We start from the raw sequence: 22,553 nt of genomic DNA, 5'->3' as shown, positions 1-22,553 counted from the left end.
TGCTGAAAACTTATAATATAGCGCTATAACTCTGAGATATCATACTCTAATCGCTTAAATTACAAATTACTTTGCTGAGACATACACACACACATATACACACACACACACATACAAACACACGACACAACACAAACCAGACTCCTATCTTGCTTCTCATATCATCTAAAATCGACAGATAATTTTTAATTAAGCGAACGTTTAAAAATAGAAAAAGAATCTTTTTCACGAATGCTCTGTGATCATCATATCGTGTCGCGCCAGTGGTGGATCCATTGGATGGCTTCAGGGGTGCAGCCTCTTAGGTCCATATCACTGATATGTGGTCCAAGTTCGCACTCGTGAAAGATGTGGTCCATGTTTTGAGCCATGTGTCCACATTGACATCGGCAGTCTGAAGAAAGTCCCCATTTTTGTAAGGTTGTTTTGGTCTTCCCCACTTTTGACCTTGCCCGGTTCAGTGTCAACCAATCTTTCCTGGGGAGATTTACTCCGCTTGGCAGTTCTTCTTTGGGTTCCTGAATGGCATCATTTGGGCAGCAGTCCCATTCTTTCCATGAATGCACTCTGTATATGGCTGCATGGTCTGGGTGGATGCCTTCAGTTGTCAGGAAGCTTTTCCTAGATTTCAGTCTCCTTCGCACGATGTTATGCTCATAAAGAGGATGTCTGGTGTCACTTTCTTGTTTGTATTTCTGGACTTTGGTCTGTGCGTCTCTGCGAATGTGTGGTGGTGCTATCCCCGCTAGTCTATAGATGGCTGGTATGGGGGTAGGTCTCAGTGTCCCAGTAATAATGCGACAAGCATTGTTTAGTTCAGGGTCTATCTTATTGGCGTGGCTTGACCTAGCCCAGACTGGTGAGCAATACTCGGCCGAGGAGTAACAAAGTGCCAGGGCCGTTGTCCTTAGGGTTTTCGGGTCTGTTCCCCATCTTGTGTTTGCAAGTTTCCCAAGCAGGCTGTTCCTGGTGGCCACCTTCCCCTTAATCTTCTTTGCATGTTGAGCAAACGATAGTGTGCGGTCCAAGGTAACTCCAAGGTAGACAGGGAAGTCGTTGTTTTCAAGTGCTGCACCATTCCATGTTACAATTAATTTCCTGTTTGCTTGGTGGTTATTCAGGTGGAATGCGCAAACCTGTGTTTTGCTCGGGTTGGCATTTAATGAGTTTTCCTCATAGTAGGTCGTGAGCGTGTTCAGGGCAGATGACAATTTGTCTTCAATTTCTTTGAAATTTCTTAATTGTGTGGCAAGGCACAGGTCATTGGCGTATATGAACCTCCTAACATTTTCAAATTTTGGTTGGTCATTTGTATATATATTAAATAATGTTGGAGCTAGTACAGATCCTTGAGGTAGTCCATTTTTTTGAGATCGCCATCTACTTTTCTTTCCATCCATTTCTACAAAGAATCGTCTGTTAACGAGGAGGGACTCGATCATTTTCACAACTCTGTTGTTTTTGGTGACTTTAGCAAGCTTGAGTAGGAGATTCCTGTGGTTTATTGTGTCGTACGCCGCAGTTAGATCTACAAACACTGCCCCAGTAACCTGTTTCTGTTCGAACCCATCTTCTATGTATTGGGTAAGGTTAAGAAGCTGGTCGCAACAGGATCTTCCTGGTCGGAATCCTGCTTGGTCAGGTGATAATTTATCTTCCACATCCGGGGTGATGCGAGCCAGTATCATGCGTTCATACACCTTGTATAGAATACATAGGAGGGATATGGGACGGTAGCTCTTTCTGTTGTTTGGATCCTTTCCTGGTTTCAACAGGGCAACCACTCTTGCTTGTCTCCATAATTTTGGATGGTGCAGGATTCTGCGCATTTATTGAAGAGAGCCAGTGTCCATAGTCTAGTTTCTGTCCCAAAATGTTGGATTATTTCTGTGGCTATGTCATCAAGCCCATCTGCTTTTCCTGCTTTTAGTTGTTTAATCGCAGACTCAAGCTCTCCAATCGCGAATGGATCCATCTGGTCTTCACTATCTCTTGCGATGGTGTTCGCCTCTTGTTTTATTGCTTTTTTACATCCACGTTTTTTTGTGGGTCGGTTTTCCATTTTGCACGAGCTGGCTTGCCACTTCATTTGGTGTTACTGCGGCAACTCTTGTGTGTGGCATTTTTTCAGAGTTAAGTTTTTTCACGGTTGCCCATGCCTTCTTGCTGTTGTGGGTCATGTCTGTGTTGTAAATCATATTCTTCCATCTCTCTGATTTTTCCGCTGCGATTGCTGACATGAGGGCTTCTCCTAATTCTATGGTGTCGTCGTGAAAGGGGTCTTCATTATAGGCAGCTATGTACTTTTCGTACAAGTCTTTGCTTTCCATTGTCAGGCAGGGTATATATTCCTTCCTACATCCACATGGTATGTGTTTCTTTGCCACTGACCATACAATATTTTTGAATTCGTCGTAGTTCTTTGGGTCCGGTTCGACTTTGGAGATCATGGAGTCGAGTTCAACTGAGAAATCCCCCCCCCCCCCAATTTGCCTTCCTGTAATTAAATCTTCGTTTCAACTTTGTTTTTTTTGGCTTGATCACAGGTCTTGTGGTAACAATAATTGGTCTGTGTTGAGACCTGGGGTTTGGGTCACCGACTGATTTTTCAAAGTTTTGGAAGTGTTTCGATGATATGAATATTAAGTCAGGGTTGTACCCTCTCTTCCATCTTGCACTAGCGAAGGATAGTATGTCTTTGGCATTGTGTAATAGTGACAACTTATGTTTGAGGGCCTAGTTCTCAACTGCATCTCCATCGCTGTTTGTTTGGCTATAGCCCCATCTGGTGTTGTGGCTGTTGAAATTACCTATCACAATAACGGGTTTCTGGTTGGAGAAGTCAAAGAGTGGCCATACAAATGGTGTTGGTGGTGGCTTGTAGACAGAGATGATATTAAAATGTCTGCTTTCGACTTTCAAAATTTCCACCCCATTTTCTGATAGGTCTATACTGTTCATAATTATGGGGGGCAAGTAGCAAACGTTCACGTCGTGACTCTGTTAATCCTGTGAAGGAGAACTGATTGCTACAACACGTGCAATACTGTGGTGAGGCGGTAAAAGGATAGCCCCTCGGCCTCGAACATGGAAGGATTCAAGATTATGAGCTTTAATGCAGAAGGAATCTCATCTACAAAGATTGAAATTTTGGCTAACCTCAACGCCGATATACTATGTCTCCAAGAGACACACAAGGACCAGACACCAACTATACCAGGCATGAGTCTTGCCATACAACACGGGAACCTGTCCATGGAAGTGCCATATACGCACGGGACAATGCTCTGTGATAAGGCGTTCCAAACAAAGGGCCCAAAATGAGAAAAGGAGCTCATTCCTGCTTTTTTGCGTATTCGAAGGTCAACGTGTTTAGTAGAATCACTGGTCGAACGGATTGGGGTCAAGGTTACGAAGCAAGACACCGATGATGGCAGCAAGATTAGCAACAAAATATGGATCTAAAAACAATTTTTATAAAACTATTGAAGAATCGTTTGCTTCCAAGAAGTCTTGTGTTTAAGAAAATTTGGAAAATTGGGGGTCATTTTATGTAAATTTTTATGTATAATATTGTATTTTTTGTTCATTTGGCTCAAATACGATTGGCATTTTGTTAGTGTGTGGCTGTATAAAGTCACCAGAATAGCATTGTCTCTGTCAGAAAAAAAAAAAATCGTCTAACTGGCATCATGTCTCATTCTACATGTTAAGTGTTGCTATTGGCTAGGGACCATTTCTAAAGCACTTTAAGTATACAGATGTTCAAGTTCTTCTTCTTCTTCTTCTTCTTCTTCTTCTTCTTCTTCTTCTTCTTCTTCTTCTTCTTCTTCTTCTTCTTCTTCTTCTTCTTATTTATCATCATCATCCTCATCATCCTCATCATCATCATCATCATCATCATCATCATCATCATCATCATCTTCTTCTTCTTCTTCTTCTTCTTCTTCTTTTTCTTCATATTCTTCATCTTCTTTATCTTCTTTATCTTCTTTATCTTCTTTTTCTTCTCCTCCTCCTCATTCTTCTTCTTCTTCTTCCCCTCCTCCTTTTCATCTTATTTATCATCATCATGATCCCAATCATCATCATCATCATCATCATCATCATCATCATCATCATCATCATCATCATCATCATCATCATCGTCATCATCATCATCATCATCATCATCATCATCAGAAAGACATATAAAAACAGAGATTGATATATATATATATATATATGTATATATATATATATATATATATATATATATATATAATATATATATATATATATATTCTCCTCCTCCTCCTTCTCATTCTTCTTCTTCTTCTTCTTCTTTTTCTTCTTCTTCTTCTTCTTCTTCTTCTTCTTTTTCTTCTTCTTCTTCTTCTTCTTCTTCTTCTTCATTTGATAAACCAACTAATTCAGACTGAGTATGACTATGGATGTGCATTCCCCAAGGAAACAGAAAAATTGTTGTTTTTTAAAAACAATTTTCTGTGGGGAGGTCCCTATAACTCATTTGAGAGCATCGCTTCACAAGCAACAGGACCGGGATCGATCTCAAGTGGAGTCAATATTTTTTTTTTCTGACCGTCCTGCCATCTAGCAGTGGTTGGGTAGCTTTGTTGTTTGTTAGATCTGGAGGAAAGTACTTTGCCCTTAGAATTGTAAAGAATAACAACTCTCATCGTCTATAGTGCATCTTTAAAGGTCTCAATAATGATCAGAAATATGATATCAGAAGGTGAATTATTCTATGATAGGAATGTATCATATAATCTCCCATCCTCGTCCTCCTCCTTCTGTTCTTTTCTCATTTCTCTTATTAGTTCTCCTCCTCCTAATCATCAATTTCATTTTCCTCAATAACAATATAATTGTCACCATCAACTCTACGATCGACTGTATTCATTCATTCATTCATTCATTCATTCATTCATTCATTCATTCATTCATTCATTCATTTATTCATTTATCTTCTAATCCGCTCACCCATTCAATCACTCACTCATCCATTCATCCAATTTAAAACGCGTTATCAACAACAATATCAAAATTTGTTAAGTTTCACAACATCTTCAATTCAATCAAGTACTCTTCACAACAGGTGACATGATAATTGCTAATTAAATCTTTTTTAAGGCCTCGACCCGGCAGTAAAAGAAATCCCAACTTATTTGCCACTTACACAAAACCCAAACGCCAGTCGTGCACTCTGAAGTGGAACCAGTGCCGAAGGACGCGACTTTTTGACGCCATCGGATAAAGGAGTGTTGTTTTCTTACGTCTAATTCATCCGTTCTTCTCTCTTGTAACCCTTTATTCAAATGGTTGCGAGCTAGTTGTCCACGCATCGTATCAAATTATAGAGTAGGTTTAGAGGTTTGATTGGTGTGTTATAATTATTGACAATTATATTGTGTATCATCCGAATAATGACGAGTTACAGGTAAATGTTATATCTTGTTAATTTATACCGTCGACTGATAGGATTGAATTAAATTGTTTGATCAATAACCCTTTACGAACGGGTTTTGAGCTTGCTCTAACCTACCCGACCCCCAAACGTAACCTTTTTCAACAAGAGAACATTAAAAGCAATGCGACTCGGCTTTCCATGAAAATGGTTATAAATTCAATTTTTACCATATAGATAATGGATAAAATTATTACGTTAAAGAAATTGAATCTCGCCGTAAAAAGGTTAAGGTTGGGTTAAATAGAAAGAGGAGGAGGAGAAGGAAACGAAGGGCGGGATGATGATTGAATGGCTAATCGATTTTTAGTTTATTAGCTTTTCTCGCCTTTACAAACAATTTAATAGTAAAGCGATTGCACATTATGTACTTGAATTGCCGAAGAAATAGATAATACACAATTCAACTCGTCCTCGGGTTTAACGAGTGCTCTAAATTGTGATCGGTTGGATGTCACTGAATTTTTAAAAAATCGCTTATCAGGCCACAATTTGTAACACTTTTTGGTGGGTGAGGGGTAAAGCAGTAATAGGGCTCACTCAGCAAAGCTTGACTGGACCATTTTCACTATTTAACTCACTCAACCCTAGAGACTTTGGCTACTTTTATTAAAAATGAGCACGTACATAGATAGTTTTATTCAACTTCCACTAACATGTAAAATCTAAAAACATTACCTTTGATACTTCGCCTATAATTTGTCTCATAAAAAATGTAATAAATATCCATGGGGTAAAAGTAACCCGGGTAAATTACGGATATAGTCGGTGTTAGGGTTGAGTGAGTTAAGAATTTGAAATAGAAATATGGTGCTTGATATTTTCACCAATAATATGTGGCTCAAGACCTCAATCTTGTATTAAGGTGTACAGTTCTAACGTGAATCTTTATTAAATTTGTCAAAATTAGGTCAAATTTATATGCTTTCTTGAAAAAAAATGAATGTGATTGCTTGACTGCAAAAAGCGAAAAGTTCATCTTATTTCTGACTCCGACATGATAACGGATTGAGACGATGGATCCCATAACGGATTACATTCTATCATTCCTGTAAATAAAGACACGTCACAGCTACAATGTCGTTGTACAAAACAAATAACAACTGAAATGAAAAAGAAGCCAAACAAAACCCAAAACAATAAATAAATAAATATATCAATTTTTAAAAAATGTTTAAAAAAGAAGTAGAGGAAAATGGACAACAGAAAAAAAAAACCAAAAAAAAAACAAAACAACCCCCCAAAAATACAACAAATGAAAAAAAAACTGAACAAACAAGCAAATAATAAACAAACAAAACAAAAAACACCACCACACAGGGTAAGCTTTGGGCTCAAATTTCTTTAACTAATACCAAAAACAACAAAACGTTAATACATCACTTTAAACAGCCGTTTGTCTGGATTTAAAGTGACGTCTTCTTTCAACCCATTGCATTCATATTGCTTTTTGTTTTTTAATAGACCACAGCTTCTAGCAGCTTAGTATTCTCAATATCAGAACACATGTTTTATTTTAGCCAGAAAACTTTTACTTCCTTTACGATAAGATTAAGCTAGATCCCAGCTTGTTTACACCCCCCCCCCCCCCATCCCCCCCGTTCCCCTCTATAACATCTGGCGGAACGTATTTTGCGTTAGACTGGCGTCTTATAAAATGGTTACAAGCATTTTATAATATTGTCCTTTTGAGGCATCAGAAACCGGGATGAACTCCGGCTCCATTGACCTTATGGTCCTGAATAACTACCTCGGAACTATAAGCGCGATAGCAAATTAAACTGTAATGTTTTAAACTTTCCGTGTTTTTGACGAGGTATGCAACAGCATCAAATAAATGGTAACACTACAACGCAATGACACACTACCATGACGTAACTATAGTACTCTAGTCGGCCATGCACACCATAGACAACACGTGATGCACACTACCATGACGTAACTATAGTACTCTAGTCGGCCATGCACACCATAGACAACACGCAATGACACACTACCATGACGTAACTATAGTACTCTAGTCGGCCATGCACACCATAGACAACACGTGATGCACACTACCCATTCTGCAAAATCTTTTCCACACCCATCAACCATAAATGAAACCTCATGCAGCTGCGTCACAGTCGAATGTTCAACCAGATGCTCTGCGGTCTCCGATCCATAGAGAATACAGGACTCTTAGTAGTCTGTGCTCCGATCCGTTACTACAGACAACGTTCGTTCACACAGACTGGCTACTCTTCGACAGGTCCTGGATCGTACGTAGTCTGTAAGCCTTCATCAGCAGATCTGCCTACCATTTCGAAAATTTCGTAGAATGACCAAATTTTGGCTCCAGTTTCAGAATTTTATAAGTACCCCTAAGTCATTAAAACATATTATTGAACATGAAATTTGATGACAGGCTACGTGTTTTAAGAATTTTTAAATGTTATTTAATCTATATGAGGGTAAACTGTTGATTTTTAAAGTCAACTACAGCGACTACAATTTTTATCACTTAAAAATTACGAGTTATTAAATTTTCAAGTAGGTAGGCCTGATAGAGTATCCAGGAAGTTTTACTTCATTTTGTTTAGAGTAAACGGCTTAATGGACAAAACTCGCGACCTGATGTCGTAATTTAAGCTGATCTCAAATATTCAGAGAAATCTCATTTTCACAATAATTGATCGATATATTAGTATGAAGTAAAAAGTTGTCTTTTTTTTGCCAAAATTATAGAATACGGCCTAGTCGTTGATGATAAAAGAGCTCTCCTCCTTTCCAATTCTCTGACATAGGTACTGAATTATTGGATTGAGTACCGTCTGCCAGCAAGGTTGTCCGACTTCATTGCTCCAGTTTTTAAAAAAAGTTTGTTTTTGTTGTTGTTGTTGTTGGGTTTTTTTTCTGCGGTAGAAGCAGACCATTGGATTCCATTCTATTCTATGCTGATCCAAAAACTTCGATATTTCGAAATCTTTTAGTTGTCACTGTTTTATAATTTAGATCAAGTGCAGCGTCTACTCTGAGCTAAACAAACGCTCTTTCGAGAAATTGTTAAGCATTAAATAATTGTTTATCTCCTTTTTCACGCTACAGAAATCGGAATAGCCTCTATCCCACTAGTATGATTCATGACTTTAAAATGATTTCTTAACATTAAAATGAAATAAATAGAATTTCTAAACATGACAATTAAAAAAAAAATATCATGATTGAAAACAAACAAGCGAGTTCATTCAATATTTGTGTAAAGATTAATGTTTAAATAGATCTTTTTGACACAAACAAAAAACACCTATTATATCTAATTACATCAGTTAAAACAACAATCAATCCAGCCCATTCAACAATAACGTCGTTAATTGTATTATTAATTCCACTTTGTTTCTTATTGGACCATAAATTTTCCTCCCGCATCGTCCCAAGCCCATCTGCTTATGTTTGTAGAAGCTCCAACCCTTGAGGAGGTACACAAAATATGTTTCGTCGCAGCGGGATAGAGAGCCCCCTGTGTGACGCTTGTCACCACGATAAAACCAAGATAATCACTCTAATTTGGCATAGCCCTATTTGGAGGGATCCCGATTTGCAGCAAATAATATGTTTTCTGTACGAAACTGTTTTCAGATCGCCTCGGGCTCTCTAGTCGTAGTTGCACCTTGCGCCGCGGACTGTGACAGCACTCTTTGTATCTGCAGACAGGTCGAGGAGGGAGAGAAAGAGTTAAATGGTGGGGTGGGGGCTTTGAGATTGGGATTGAAACACACTGAGTATGAAATAAATATTAAGGAGAAATGGGAGGGGGGGGGGGGGAGGTCGGGGGGGGGGGGGCTGGAGGATGAACTGATAGTAGAGAAAAGATGAGTAAAATTGATCGTCAAGAAAAAGAAAAAAGGTGAGAGAAACATTGTTGTGGTTGAGGGGGGTGGAGGTTAGGATAGAGAAATGAACAAGAGAGAAGTATAGGAAAAGAAGAGGAAGACGGAAAAGAGAGAGAGAGAGAGAGAGAGAGAGAGAGAGAGAGAGAGAGAGGGGGGTTGGGAGGGAGATAGCGATGGATGAATAGAGAGCGTATAATATGGTGAATATATAGATGCAGATAGATAGATAGATAGATAGATAGATAGATAGATAGATAGATAGATAGATAGATAGATAGAGATGAATGTAGATAGATACACTGATAGAGAGATAGATAGAAAGATAGATAGATAGATATATAGATATACCGATAGATAGATAGATATAAATATATAGATAGATAGATAAATATAGATATAGATAGATAGATAGATAGATAGATAGATAGATAGATAGATAGATAGAGTGTCGATAGAGCGTTGATAGAGATAACAAGGATGGCTCTGAATTTAATAGTCCAATAAAAAATAAAAAAGAAATATAAAAAAGATGAAAATCTAAATTGACAGAATCAATTTGATGGATGGTGTTTAATTTTGAATGAAACTGGGGAAAAGGCCAGGGGGTATTTATGTAACATTAAAATTTGTGAAAAGAAATTAGATTAAAGCTTATGAAAGAATTTTGATTGGAATAGGATGACGGCGTGAAAACCATGATAAAATCATGACACTAAACGGTCTGGCGTTTTTGTGTGGATTTTTTTTTTCATTGTTAGTTCCAATGACAGCAACGAGATTGAGAGATATCTGTTTTAGGATACACAGTAATTATAATATCAAATAAAAATTTTAAAAACAAACAAAACAAAAAAAAAACAAAAAAAAACATTATATCTTTTTTTTTTTAATGCCGTATACAAATAAAAAATATTGGCAACTATGTTTTAATTGAATCACAAATTCATTTTCAAAAAAATGATAATTTCAAAATCCAACTCCCCCCCCCCCCCCCCTTTCCCGAAAAATTAATAAATCGAAACGAGACAATACATATTTTGTAAAATTCAGAAATTAAAAAATAAATTAAAAATAAACTTTGGTATTAGACCATTTAATGGCATTTGTAAAAGCAATTAAGTCATTAATAATTTGTTTGGTGTCAAGTTCGATCAAAATAACAGAATCATCCAGGTCCGGGAAACGGGGCGATATATTATCCCTTTGATTGGCACGCAGGCTTGCGCGCTCCCGTACATGCATGCACACACACACACACACACGCACACGCACAGACACACACACACACAGACACACAAACCAATAAAATAAAAAAAATGAAGGGCCGAGATCTCTCTCTCTCTCTCTCTCTCTCTCTCTCTCTCTCTCTCTCTCTCTCTTTCTCAATGTTGGAGTATTTTTTTATGGCGAACGTGACAAAAACGACACACACATACACGCACACACACACGCACACACACACACACACACACATATATATATATATATATGTGCGTGTGTGTGTGCGTGTGTGTGTTTGTGTGTGTGTATGTGTGCGTTCGCCATTAAAATACTTCAATACTTGGTTGTTTCGAAAAACTAAGAAAAACTCGCTTTCATCATTTTTTTTTTTTTTAATTTTTTTTATGGTTAAATAGTGAAGAACAAACCGAAAACTTTTTTAAAGTATCAAAAAATGTGTGGACAAAGTCATACTCATAAACCATTCTGATCTCGCCTGACAGTTGCCTCACGATGCAATGTCCAAGTAGATGCCCTTCACAAAAAAACCCCCAACAAACTTGAGCTTTTATATAGCGCAATATCCACTTAATGTGTTCAAAGCGCTTTACAAGGGTTCCCTGACCAACAGCAACATGTAGAACGAGGCATAACACCTGTTAGGCGATATTACAGTTTTTTTCCGACAAAGACAACGATGTTAACGGCCCAGGTACTCATTTTACACCTGAGTACGGTGAGATAATGTGAGTAAAGAGCCTTTTCCAAGGACTCAACTATGCGCCGAGTGAAGCTCGAACTCAGGACCTTCAGTCTCCGGACCAATATCAAAACGTTACCATAAATAAATAGGTGACACCGCCGAGACCAACTGATGAAGAGTGGAAGACAGATTCTGGACCGTAGACTATTGGCTGCCACCAGCGTTTTCTCTTACTGGTACAGTTTGAGCTCTCTTGAAAAATATCGCAGTTAAACTTTGTTTGTATTCCTTGAGTTTCAAACATTAAAATGCGCGTGAAAAAGGAAGACATCGTGATTTAGGTCAATACAACACATTAACAATTTGGACCTCTCATTTAAAAGATCACAAATGTTTAACTTTATGCATACCTAAAGCTTAGAACGTTAAAATGCCCTATAAAAAGGGAAGGGAAACATAATTATCCTAGCTCAAAAAACATCCATATTTATATATAAACACCAACTACTACATATCGCTGAATGGAACGACTATGATAGACAAATTATACACATTTTGTCACTGTTGATCTCTATACAATACAGCATTAAGATCATGTGGCGAAAATTGCCTTCGATATAATATAATAATAATAATAAAAAAAATTCAAGTGAGTAATACAATCAAGAAATGGAGGTCGGCGCCTCTAGTAAAATCTTAAGCTCCCATTTATTCCAGGGCTGAATTGTCCCCACGCCCCGTCTCTAATTAAATTAACCAACAGAAAATACCTGCCTAAACGGGCATTTCACGGACCGAAAGCTCTTTAAAACCTGTTGTGGGTTGAACGATTGTCGTATAGACTATGGTACAAAAGGACCAGGAAAAACGGAAGTCTCGAAAACTCAAAGTAGACAACAGGGGGCGCTATTTAAAAGGTGATGGGCGGAGCGAGAAATTGACACCAAGCCTGTATGGTGTATGAATGGTGAATGGTTTATGAATGTGTAGGGTGGATGAGGACTATGAATGATCTGCCAAAAATGGGCATTATCTACCCAGACATAATGATTGTGTATTGTACTGATATATTAGCCAAACTCTATCCTGTACGGAGCATAGAGGAGATAAAGTGAAGGGGGAAAAAAATCAAACAACAAAATGATATGCCAATGGGAATTTTCAACGTTACGCGATAATCATTTAAAATTATTTTCAACAAAACATGGAAAAACTGGTTAAGGCTACTTGGATAAAGAAAAAGAAAATGAAAAGAAACAGGTGAATAACAACCCTTAGCAAATAATATTTGACACTCCTGGGACTCAACCCAGAGATACCCCGTCTACCGTTGGCTCATCTTCCTAAATTATTCAAGCCATAGATAATTCCTTTTTTGGATGTTCTGAATATCTGATACATCATCAACGATTCCAAATTTACTTGCATACGTAATCTAATGAATACACCTGAAGATGGAAGATAGGATAAGGCATAGAGTTAAGTGTAAAGTCTAGAAAGGATTAATACCAGTTCACAAACGAATCAAGAGAAATAATGTATAGAGGATGCCAACAAGAAGCACCCTTATATCGAGCCTTGTATATTTGATTCCCGTTTTCTTTTTAAACCACAAAACTGTGATGTGATCAAATGTCATGGTAACGGTAACACGATTTCATGTAAACTTGAAGTACGATTGGTCATCACAATATCACCATGTCTAGATTCTGACATGGAATTAATCAAAAACTACAGTCTGACTTCAACAAAAATCAGGGACTGACATGATCCAGTTGATGTCGGAGTTGCAGTCTAAATCAAATTTTCCCAATCAAAAGGAAAAATAATCTCGGGGAGGTTATAGCCATGTACGAATCAGTTGAGAACAATTAAAAAAAAATATTGTTACCACTTTAAGCATAATATATTTCGAAATACTTTTTTTTTTCAGAGTTGATAGCAAGGTACAGGGATTTACAATGGTCGTCAGCAGAAATTTAGTTAGCCTTCCATATGATGTTTACGATCCATATTAGTTAATGTTTTTGATAAAGGAAACCGCGAAACATCCCTATCAGAGAATAATTATAATACATTTTTTCTGGTATTAGTATTATCATCTTTAAGGAATTTGCCTCTTTCAAAAATAGCTCCACTAGAAATAACATCACTGAGATTCAATTCAGGCGAAGAAAAAGACAAATGCTGTATTCATGACTTAATTATAATATTATATTATGATACGGGAACCGATATAATTGTGAGTGTGAAAGGCTTAGGATACACGTTAACTACGAAAAAGCGTTGGGTAATAATGCCTGTCAGGTGTCAGTCTAATCACAAGTCGATAAGAATTTATACCGATCATAAATCAAAAGGCTAAATTTGGACGAGCCCCATGTCATTTGCTGCGTGAAATAGACCCAGGGACCTGTTAAGCGGTGATGTAATGATAACATATATACAAGAATAACTTATCAACCTGGATCTGACGAGCAAGTAACTCGCCGTGAAAAGAAAATCATTCACGTCTTAATGGAAGCAGCACTCGTGACGATAATTCAATTTGAGTTCGATTGTAAATGAGGAGGGTCGCAGGGTTATCTATGTAAATATAGGGGGGGGGGGGGGGGGGGGGAAAGCCAACAGAAATTAAAAAGACGTATAATAAAACACAATTGTCCGGCTTTTAAATGTTCTGAGAATTAGACGAGCAAAATATAAACTCGTTAAAAAAAATGACATTAACAAGGTGTCATCAGCGAATCTGTGGGGCTCTTGAAGAATCAGAACAGCATGAAATGGATGCACTATTCGATACAATTGTAGCAACATTTTCCATGAAAAAACTATTAATGAAATATAATTTAAGAGGCAGAGTGTCTTGTGAAACGTCGGGCTTATAAGAAGGTCCGCTCCGAAACGTACGCATTCCCCCCATCTTGACAAGGTTGCCACGACTGAAGAGACTTTTATTCCCTCTGTGTGATACAATTTTATCATGGCGAAAACTGCTTGTCTGAAACGATATATGATATTTTAATGATCTGGTCTTGTACACGAGTTTTCCGCCGGCTCTTGTCGAAGACAGCGCTAGGCTTAACAAACCACGAGAATTAATTACGCCTCGGCAATTGACAAGGTTTGAAATAATACATGGTAATTTAATTTTTTCTTCTCAACAAAACATGTGTGTGTTTTGGCGCAGGGAACAACGCGCCTCTTGTCGTGTCCCGTTCAAGAGGTGGCATCGAGTTACAAGCTCAACCTTTCGTCTCGCTAGACAAAACGAGAGAAGTGAGGCGGCAGACGAGTACCAGCCACGCGGAACAATGATTTCAATAACCCTTTAGATTAATTTTCCCCCGGTATAATAGAATTGTATATCACAAATGGTCTGACGTTAGTGGATTTTTTTCTAATTTCAACAATACGAAAACACACAGATGGCACCGTGACTCAATGGATGGCACTAGAATGAAATGTCAGTAATTGTGTAGGACAGCCTTAATCACATCCAACATATCTCATAATCTATCATTTATGAATTGTATCGTTATATCAGTAAATCGCAATTGCATTAGGATCCAAAAAATAACGCAAAAAAATTATTTTATTCTTAAACACACATTTTGATCTACATACACTCACAAACACACACAAACACATACATACCCCCCCCCACACACACACACCCTCACACACACACACACACACACGCACACACACACACACACACGCACACCAAACTATAAACGTAATGTGATGATGGGGGAGGGGTTGAATTTAAAAAAAATCATCCTGTAAAAGGAAATATAATAAGCATGCTAGGGTTTCACAAATAATCCATAATTCTCACTTGAAATTCAAGAAATAACAATTATTATTAATCTTACCTAGATGAAGATGGTGTATTTCCCCCATTTTTTCTCTCGTTTTCAAATGATTTCTTTATTTATTTATTTTAGACTAATATTTTTGTCTTTTCTTCTTGAATTTGAAATAAAATTGCTTTGCATGCAAAAATGTCTCCCCCGGGAAAACAATTTCAGATTATGAAGACACATGCGCTGCAAGTATGAATATTAAAAACAAGGAACAGTGCAAAGCACGTATAGATTGTATGTGGTTGACTTTATTCATTCTTTTATTGTTGTTGAATTAACTCACTCAACCCTAAAGATTTTTGCTACTTTTCAAAATTAGAAAAAAAAAGTATTAAAAATGAGCATGTGCATAGTTTTATTCAACTATCATTAACATGCAAGAACTAAAAACAATAGCTTTGATTCTACGCTTATAATTATTATTTGTCTCAGAAAAATGTGATAAATAGTCATGGGGTAAAAGTAACCTGGAAAAAACTACGGATATAGTCGGTGTTAGGGTTGAGTGAGTTAAGACAGCCAAGAGTTGACCGGTTCACGTCACGTTTTACTGTAATAAAACAGGAGCTCTTAGGGATTCACCTACCTTTATTATAAACCTGAAAATGTGGACATGAAACAATGTCAGGCGTTTGTGAGTTGGTCACAACTACTGTAGCCATCGTAAAGTTATAGCCTGACACTGACCAAAAAATGACGTCAAAATGCCAGTCTTTTGTACAAAAGAAAACAAGTCGTGAGTTGTATTCAATAATTCAACCAATGAAATAACTTGTTTCCTTGAACTCTACTAACGGCAACTCACTAGACGCTACACAAACCTAAAAATGACGTCAAACTGCCAGTCCTAGAGGGTTCTAGCGTAGCCATCGTTATGTTATAGCCTGGTACTGAAATCCAAAAGGACTGGCAGTTTGACGTCATTAGTTGGTTTTTGCACCGCCTAGTGAGTTGTCGTTAGTAGTGCTCATGGAAACAAGTTATTTCATTGGTTTGGCAAAAGACTGGCATTTTGACGTCATTTTTTGGTCAGTATCAGGCCATAACTTTACGAAGGCCACGGTTCTAGTGTCAGGCTATATGTTACCGATGGCTATGCAACTTCTCATATTTATTATGATTGATTTAAAGAGCCATTCACTGCCCTTGTCGGAGTCTCGTCTTATGACCAAAAAAACAACAAAAAAACAAAAAAAAAACCCAGAACCCAGCGATGTATATCATTGTCATTCTTGATATCAGTGTGTCAATGATCGCATTACTTTTCACACAACACAAACTCATCTCATGTATGAATGAGTATCTGTAAGATTGCGAATACAAACAAGAAAGCCTATCTGACGACTTGTGCTATATAAAATTAAGATTTCTTTTAAAATGGCATACCCGGGAAAAAATAAAGCATTATAAACATGTGAGAATTTATGAACTAGCACTAACCACCAAATGTGCTCTAAGCTCTACAAGGGGTCCCTAGCCAACGGCAACACTCAAATAGTTTGGACGAGCCATAACGCCTCACAAATACATAACACAAACGGAAACCTGTTTACTTGAAATTTGAACAATTCGTAGTTTTCATAGAAAATAATAATAATGTCAATATATTAAGCTTTAGTATTCATTTGCCCTCTGCAAGTTTTTGTGATGCTTCAAGATACTATCTAACTTGACCTTGTGTCTTAGTGCGAAATTTTCATTTTTAACACGTCTTATTAAATTCGTGTTTCTGTAGTTCTGCCGATGGAGGCCAAATAATTTGTAGTTCTATAAAAAGGCAGGTTTGCAAACGACTCGAAAACGCTCGAGATTGCACGGTTATACAATGCAAATCTACACATTGCTGTGGTTTGATGTTGCTCACAAACTGGAAGGCCACCCGAACTGGCTGATAGGCATGTACTAACAGTAGCTGTGGGTTGATGGCATTCCGTTGTTTGATGTCTGCCAGTCGTGTATTCGATCAGTTCCCACAACTTCTCTCTAACATACTTATAGTTGAGGTTAGTGTGTTGGTTGCCCATGTGTTGACAGGCATAACTGGTTAGCATTTTACTAAACTACATTCAATCAACATACTTGTAAATATGGCCAGGTGTCCCATTATTTTCATAGAGTAAAAACCGAGTTAGTCGGGGGAAAAAAACGTGTTATCTGGAACCAAATCATAACATATCATTAATCGCACCTGCTGGGTCGTTCATTGACTCGCAACCTCATTTGTCTTATCTCAAGATTTCAATGCACAATTTTTTATGATCTTTTTGTAGCATGATCTCCCTTGTGGACAAATTGTAAGATACTCGAAGCGATTTTTCTTCCTAGTTTTTATGACTTTAAATGATATTATGCCAAACAAAACATGTAAAAGTAAGGTTCGAAGAGGGACATTCTACTTTTAAAGTAAACACACAGATTTTTGCACCTGTAAAAGCCGAAGAATTCAATTGACCCGAACTGTGTGATATTGCGGTCTAGTTAGTATGTCTCTCTCGGATTTTGGCCTGTGCCAAGTAAGTTTGAGTCCAGCTACATCCGGCGCAAATGTTGAATCCGTTGAAAAGGTGCAAACCTTTGCATCATACGATGATCTATCGTCAGAGTGCGCGTCTTCAAATCTAACTTAGATCCATCTAGCTAATCATTGCTTGACGGAGAGTGGGGCTAGAAAAATGCGGATTAGAACGAGGTTCGTTCGACTAGGATTTTAGTGATTAACCAGTTGAGCTACAGGGACCCCCCCCCTTACACACACACACACATACACACACACCTACCTACCTAACTATCGCTCGTCACTCAACATAATTCCTTTTTACTTATTTCATTTGGAATCTTTTGGAGTGTTGCAAAATGCCAATGAATAATAATTAATCCTACAACGCAATTGGTCGAATTGTGAATTCATATTAGTGATGAACCCTCCAGTTACCGATCACTTGGAATCTTTTTTGTCTCTCTCTCTCTCGTATTGGTGACGAGAATTATAATACTACCCAGCTATTGTAGGAATCTTTACTTCTTTTTGTATTTTTTATTAAGTTAATTATGTGTTTATTTCTTGAGTGTATTTCAGTGGATTATTGTGTATCATGTTTTAAATAATTCGTTATATTGATTTAATTTTCCTGCACTTTTTGAATTCCCAGATTCTAAGCTGAGTCGATCTAGAATTGATGTTCAAGATTTATCGCCAAAACCCAACCACTCAGGGCTCTTCAACTTGCAAATCCCAAACTACAACAACCATATCAACAACAAAATCAACAACAACAACCACCACCAACGTCTTCACCAGCATCACCATCACCATCAACACCATACCGCCCTTAGTAATGACAGTCCAAACCATCACAGCATTGAAAATACCCATCACCAACATATCCTCAACAATAATTTAAATAACCATTATCACCGCGAAGAGAAAAGGTTACTAACAGCGGCATCGTCATTTTCTTCAGACAATTCCCACAGACCAATCAGCGTCACCAATGATGACGATGACGACGATGATGACGATGTCGATGATGATCCTAACTGCAGCAGTGGCGGCGGCAGTGGTAAGACCAAGAAACATCGGCGTAACCGGACCACATTTACCACCTACCAGCTGCACGAGTTGGAGAGAGCATTCGAGCGATCTCATTATCCTGATGTTTACAGCAGGGAAGAGCTTGCTATCAAGATTAATTTGCCAGAGGTTCGAGTACAGGTGAGATGGGGTAGATACAATAAACTACAGTTCAGTTGAAGAGTATGTTTTAGGCCAATGGACCTTGACATCTCTCTGACCAAACCATTGTAACATTGATTATAAAGGAATTAGATAATTTTAGTAATCCGTACTGGCTAAAACAATAAAAAATTTATAAATCAATATAGTATTATTATTACTATTATATTAATTATTATTATTATTATTATTATTATTATTATTATTATTATTATTATTATATTATTATTATTATTATTATTATTATTATTATTATTTATTATTATTATTATTATTATTATTATTATTATTATTATTATTATTATTATTATTTATTATTATTATTATTTATTATTATTATTATTATTATTATTATTATTATTATTATTATTATTATTATTATTATTATTATTAGTATTATTATTATATATTATTATTATAAAATATATATTATATATATATGTTATTATGTATTATATATATTATATTATTATATTATTATTATTAGTTAGTAGTATAGTAGTAGTATAGTAGTAGTAGTAGTAGTATAGTAGTAAGTAGTAGTAAGTAGTAGTAGTAGTAGTAGTAGTAGTAGTAGTAGTAGTAGTAGTAGTAGTAGTAGTAGTAGTAGTAGTAGTAGTAGTAGTAGTAGTAGTAGTAGTAGTAGTAGTAGTAGTAGTGGTGGTGGTGGTGGTGGTAGCGGTGGTGGTGGTGGCGGTGGTGGTTGTATTAGTATTAGTAGTATTAGCAGCAACAAGAGGAGAGGAGGAGGAGGAGGGGGAGGAGGGGAGGGAGGGGGGAGGAGGGAGGAGGAGGAGGAGGAGGGGTAGGAGGAGGAGGAGGGGGGGAGAAGGAGGAGGAGGACGACGACGACGACGAGAAGGACTGGGGAAGAGAAGGAGGAGGTGGAGAAAAAGAGGGGGAGGAAGGAGAGTATGACAAAGGAGAAAAAAGAAGCGGGAAGAAGAAGACGTTTTTTAGGGGATTATCTACTAGCCGTGTAGGTTGATAAAGTAGTTAAGGAATTGTCATTGGCCACTCTTTGTTGTTAATAAATGTGAGAGTATAAGGGGGAGGGGAGGGGATAGGATGAAGAACATCATATTGCCATAAAACACATACAATTAAATTAAGAAGCAACTCGTTCATTCACCTGGTCTTTCTAGAGTTAATTCATATTATCTGCATAATTGTAATATGAAATCTTATCTGATGTATTGTGTTTAACTATGCCGTGCTCAGCGTGAGCCGTCATGTTTGAGAATGCGATTTAGGACACCAAACAATAGGCCATATTGAAGTAGCTTATCCAACAAGGATTAAGTATATGAGAGTATTCAACGAGTATAATACAAGGATTAACTGAAATACTAAACCAACTTTACAATCTTGTATCAAAAGCCACAAGCGTAAAATTGTGGTTACTTATTTAATTAATATGGACCAACTCTAACCCTATTATTTGAATCATTTGAGCGCGCGATCTCTGCGTAGGGACTAGGATAAATGTTATAATTAGACCTATTTCACCGAAAGAAAGAATGATATAAAGAACTTCTCTTTTTTTTTTAAATGCAAAAGACCAGGAATCTTGCAAAAATATGTTGCGATTCGGTTAGGCATGCTCATCAATAACAATTCGAACTTACACAACTAAGTGCTTCTTATATTTCCCTATACGAATCTAAAGCAAAGGCAACTTCTTTCTAGTCCAGGAACAAGAAAAGTGTCAAAGAAAACAAAAATCAAATCCTTCTTCGTCAAGGCCATAGCGTTTGTTTGAATTGTCAAAATTATGATGATTAGCCTCTGAAAATGTTAACGTACTCACTAACTGTGGCTGATCAGCAATTTTGATATCTAGAGTGAAAAGAAAAAAAACAAAACAAACAACAACCCAACCCCCCCCCCCCCCCCCCCCCCATGACTGAACAGATTGTGTGAAGAAAAACAAACAAATAAGGAATTAATATCCGTCTAACCCTTAAATAGAATAAGGAGAACGGAAGTGAGACTGGTCCATTGATTTTAAAGGAAGAAATCTGAACAAAGTGGGCGTGGTCCTCTTTTCGTTTGTTAAAATACGATGACTTCCGCCATGCGCAGAGCCATTTCCATTTTAATGGATTACTGGGTCTAAATCTCAAGTGTTTACCTCAGATACCTCTTAATTCTCTATAAAATACTCTCGGAAGTCTTTGCAATTTTTGCAATCATTAGAGTTGCTATGATATAAATCTTTATGTCAATGATGATTATTATTAACGTTAGGCTTATAAAATTCACACTACTTTCCCCCTTATAAACGCTAAATTAGTTTTAAACTAGATTCAAAGATTCCCGTGGACCGATGGACGCGCCCCCTTTTCTTCGAACTTTTAAGCAAGTCAATTTTAAAAGTTTCATTTCAAACTTATATGTATGGAATGTATGATTTTTCAAAATAATAATTGTCACGATTTTTTATTATTTGCTTCGAAATAAGATAAAGTATTTATTTTGTAGCAAATAAAAACAAGCTGTTTACTGTCAACATTTCCGAAGTTACTTCCGGCTTGTTTTTAAATTAGTGTTGGGCGATATCAAAAAATTTCGATATCAATATGATACGATAAAGCAGCAATACTGATACTTTAACAAGAAATAGTGCTGATCACTTCCCTCGTTTGATCTTATCTATGAAAACGGCGACTTCTATCATTCGCAGCCCGATTGTTGCATTTATAAACGCAACATGTATGAAGCATGCTGGTTTTGTAAATATAAGTAAATATAACTCCGCGAGAAATACATGTTGATAAAGTCGATTCATTTTGAATCGAGGAGAGTGAAATTAGCGAAAGATAGTGCCTCGCATAACTAATCATTCGACAAGAAAAGTGTATTGACAGCCCGATCCTCATATTCATCAAACGAAAAGAGCTACTTCCGTTATGACACAGTAATAACAGCTGATCGACCCACGGGAAATTCCTCTTCGTTGGCAATCTAGTCATATTAAGAAGGCAGCTGGAAAAGTCTGCCCAAGACATGGAGACATGTTGTAATGTAGTAAATAAACAATGTTTGGAAATAATGGTATCTAAACAAACGTAAGATAACACCCAAAGTCTCTAGAAAGACTATAATTGGGCAATCCTTCACAAACAATACATGATAATAATATCTTATTTTGTGTCTGTCATATTATGACATAGACAATAGAAAACGGTAGGGGTTGCCTGAAGCCAGTGATCGCGGAAATACTAATGAAAGAGTGAAAATGGAGAGGCTTCGCATGGGAACAATACAGACAATGGACGTTTCGGGTACAAACCCTTCTTCAGAACAACAATACACAGATTAACGTGGAAAACAAATAAAAAAAAATAAAATAATCTTTTAAACATTTTCCCCACGTTAATTTGTGTATTGCTGTGCTGACGAAGGGTTTATACCCGAAACGTCCTTGTCTATATTGTCCCCATACGAAGCCTCTCCATTTTCACTCTGACATATATTTTATATAGGTCCAACGATGATTTATAACATTCGACTAGAAATGCTACGAAGCGATGTGTCAGTCTAATTCAAATACAATAGAATAATATTTGAGTGAAATGTCGCAGCAAGGAGTAAATGAATCACTTTAATGACAGTTTGTTTTATGGCGAGGACGGAGGAAGAGAATGGATTTGAGAAATGGATTGGATTAGATTCACGGCATTAT

General features: G+C 37.1%; 1 protein-coding gene across 2 annotated transcripts in view; it reads left to right on the top strand.

The window, feature by feature from the left end:
• The window catches only part of LOC144966475 (uncharacterized), a 58,641-nt gene that overhangs the window by 25,296 nt on the left and 10,792 nt on the right, over positions 1-22,553 (top strand). For both annotated transcript variants that reach the window (XM_078903062.1, XM_078903061.1), the window contains exon 3: positions 18,282-18,844. In XM_078903062.1, coding sequence (XP_078759188.1) covers positions 18,282-18,844 — 563 coding nt within the window. The remainder of the gene's footprint in view (positions 1-18,281; positions 18,845-22,553) is intronic.

This window comes from Berghia stephanieae, chromosome 2, assembly GCF_034508935.2.
Source record: "Berghia stephanieae isolate SIO BIC M18660-M18661 chromosome 2, UCSD_Bste_1.3, whole genome shotgun sequence".
NCBI lineage: Eukaryota > Metazoa > Mollusca > Gastropoda > Nudibranchia > Aeolidiidae > Berghia > Berghia stephanieae.
This window is presented reverse-complemented; position numbering and strand designations above follow the sequence as displayed.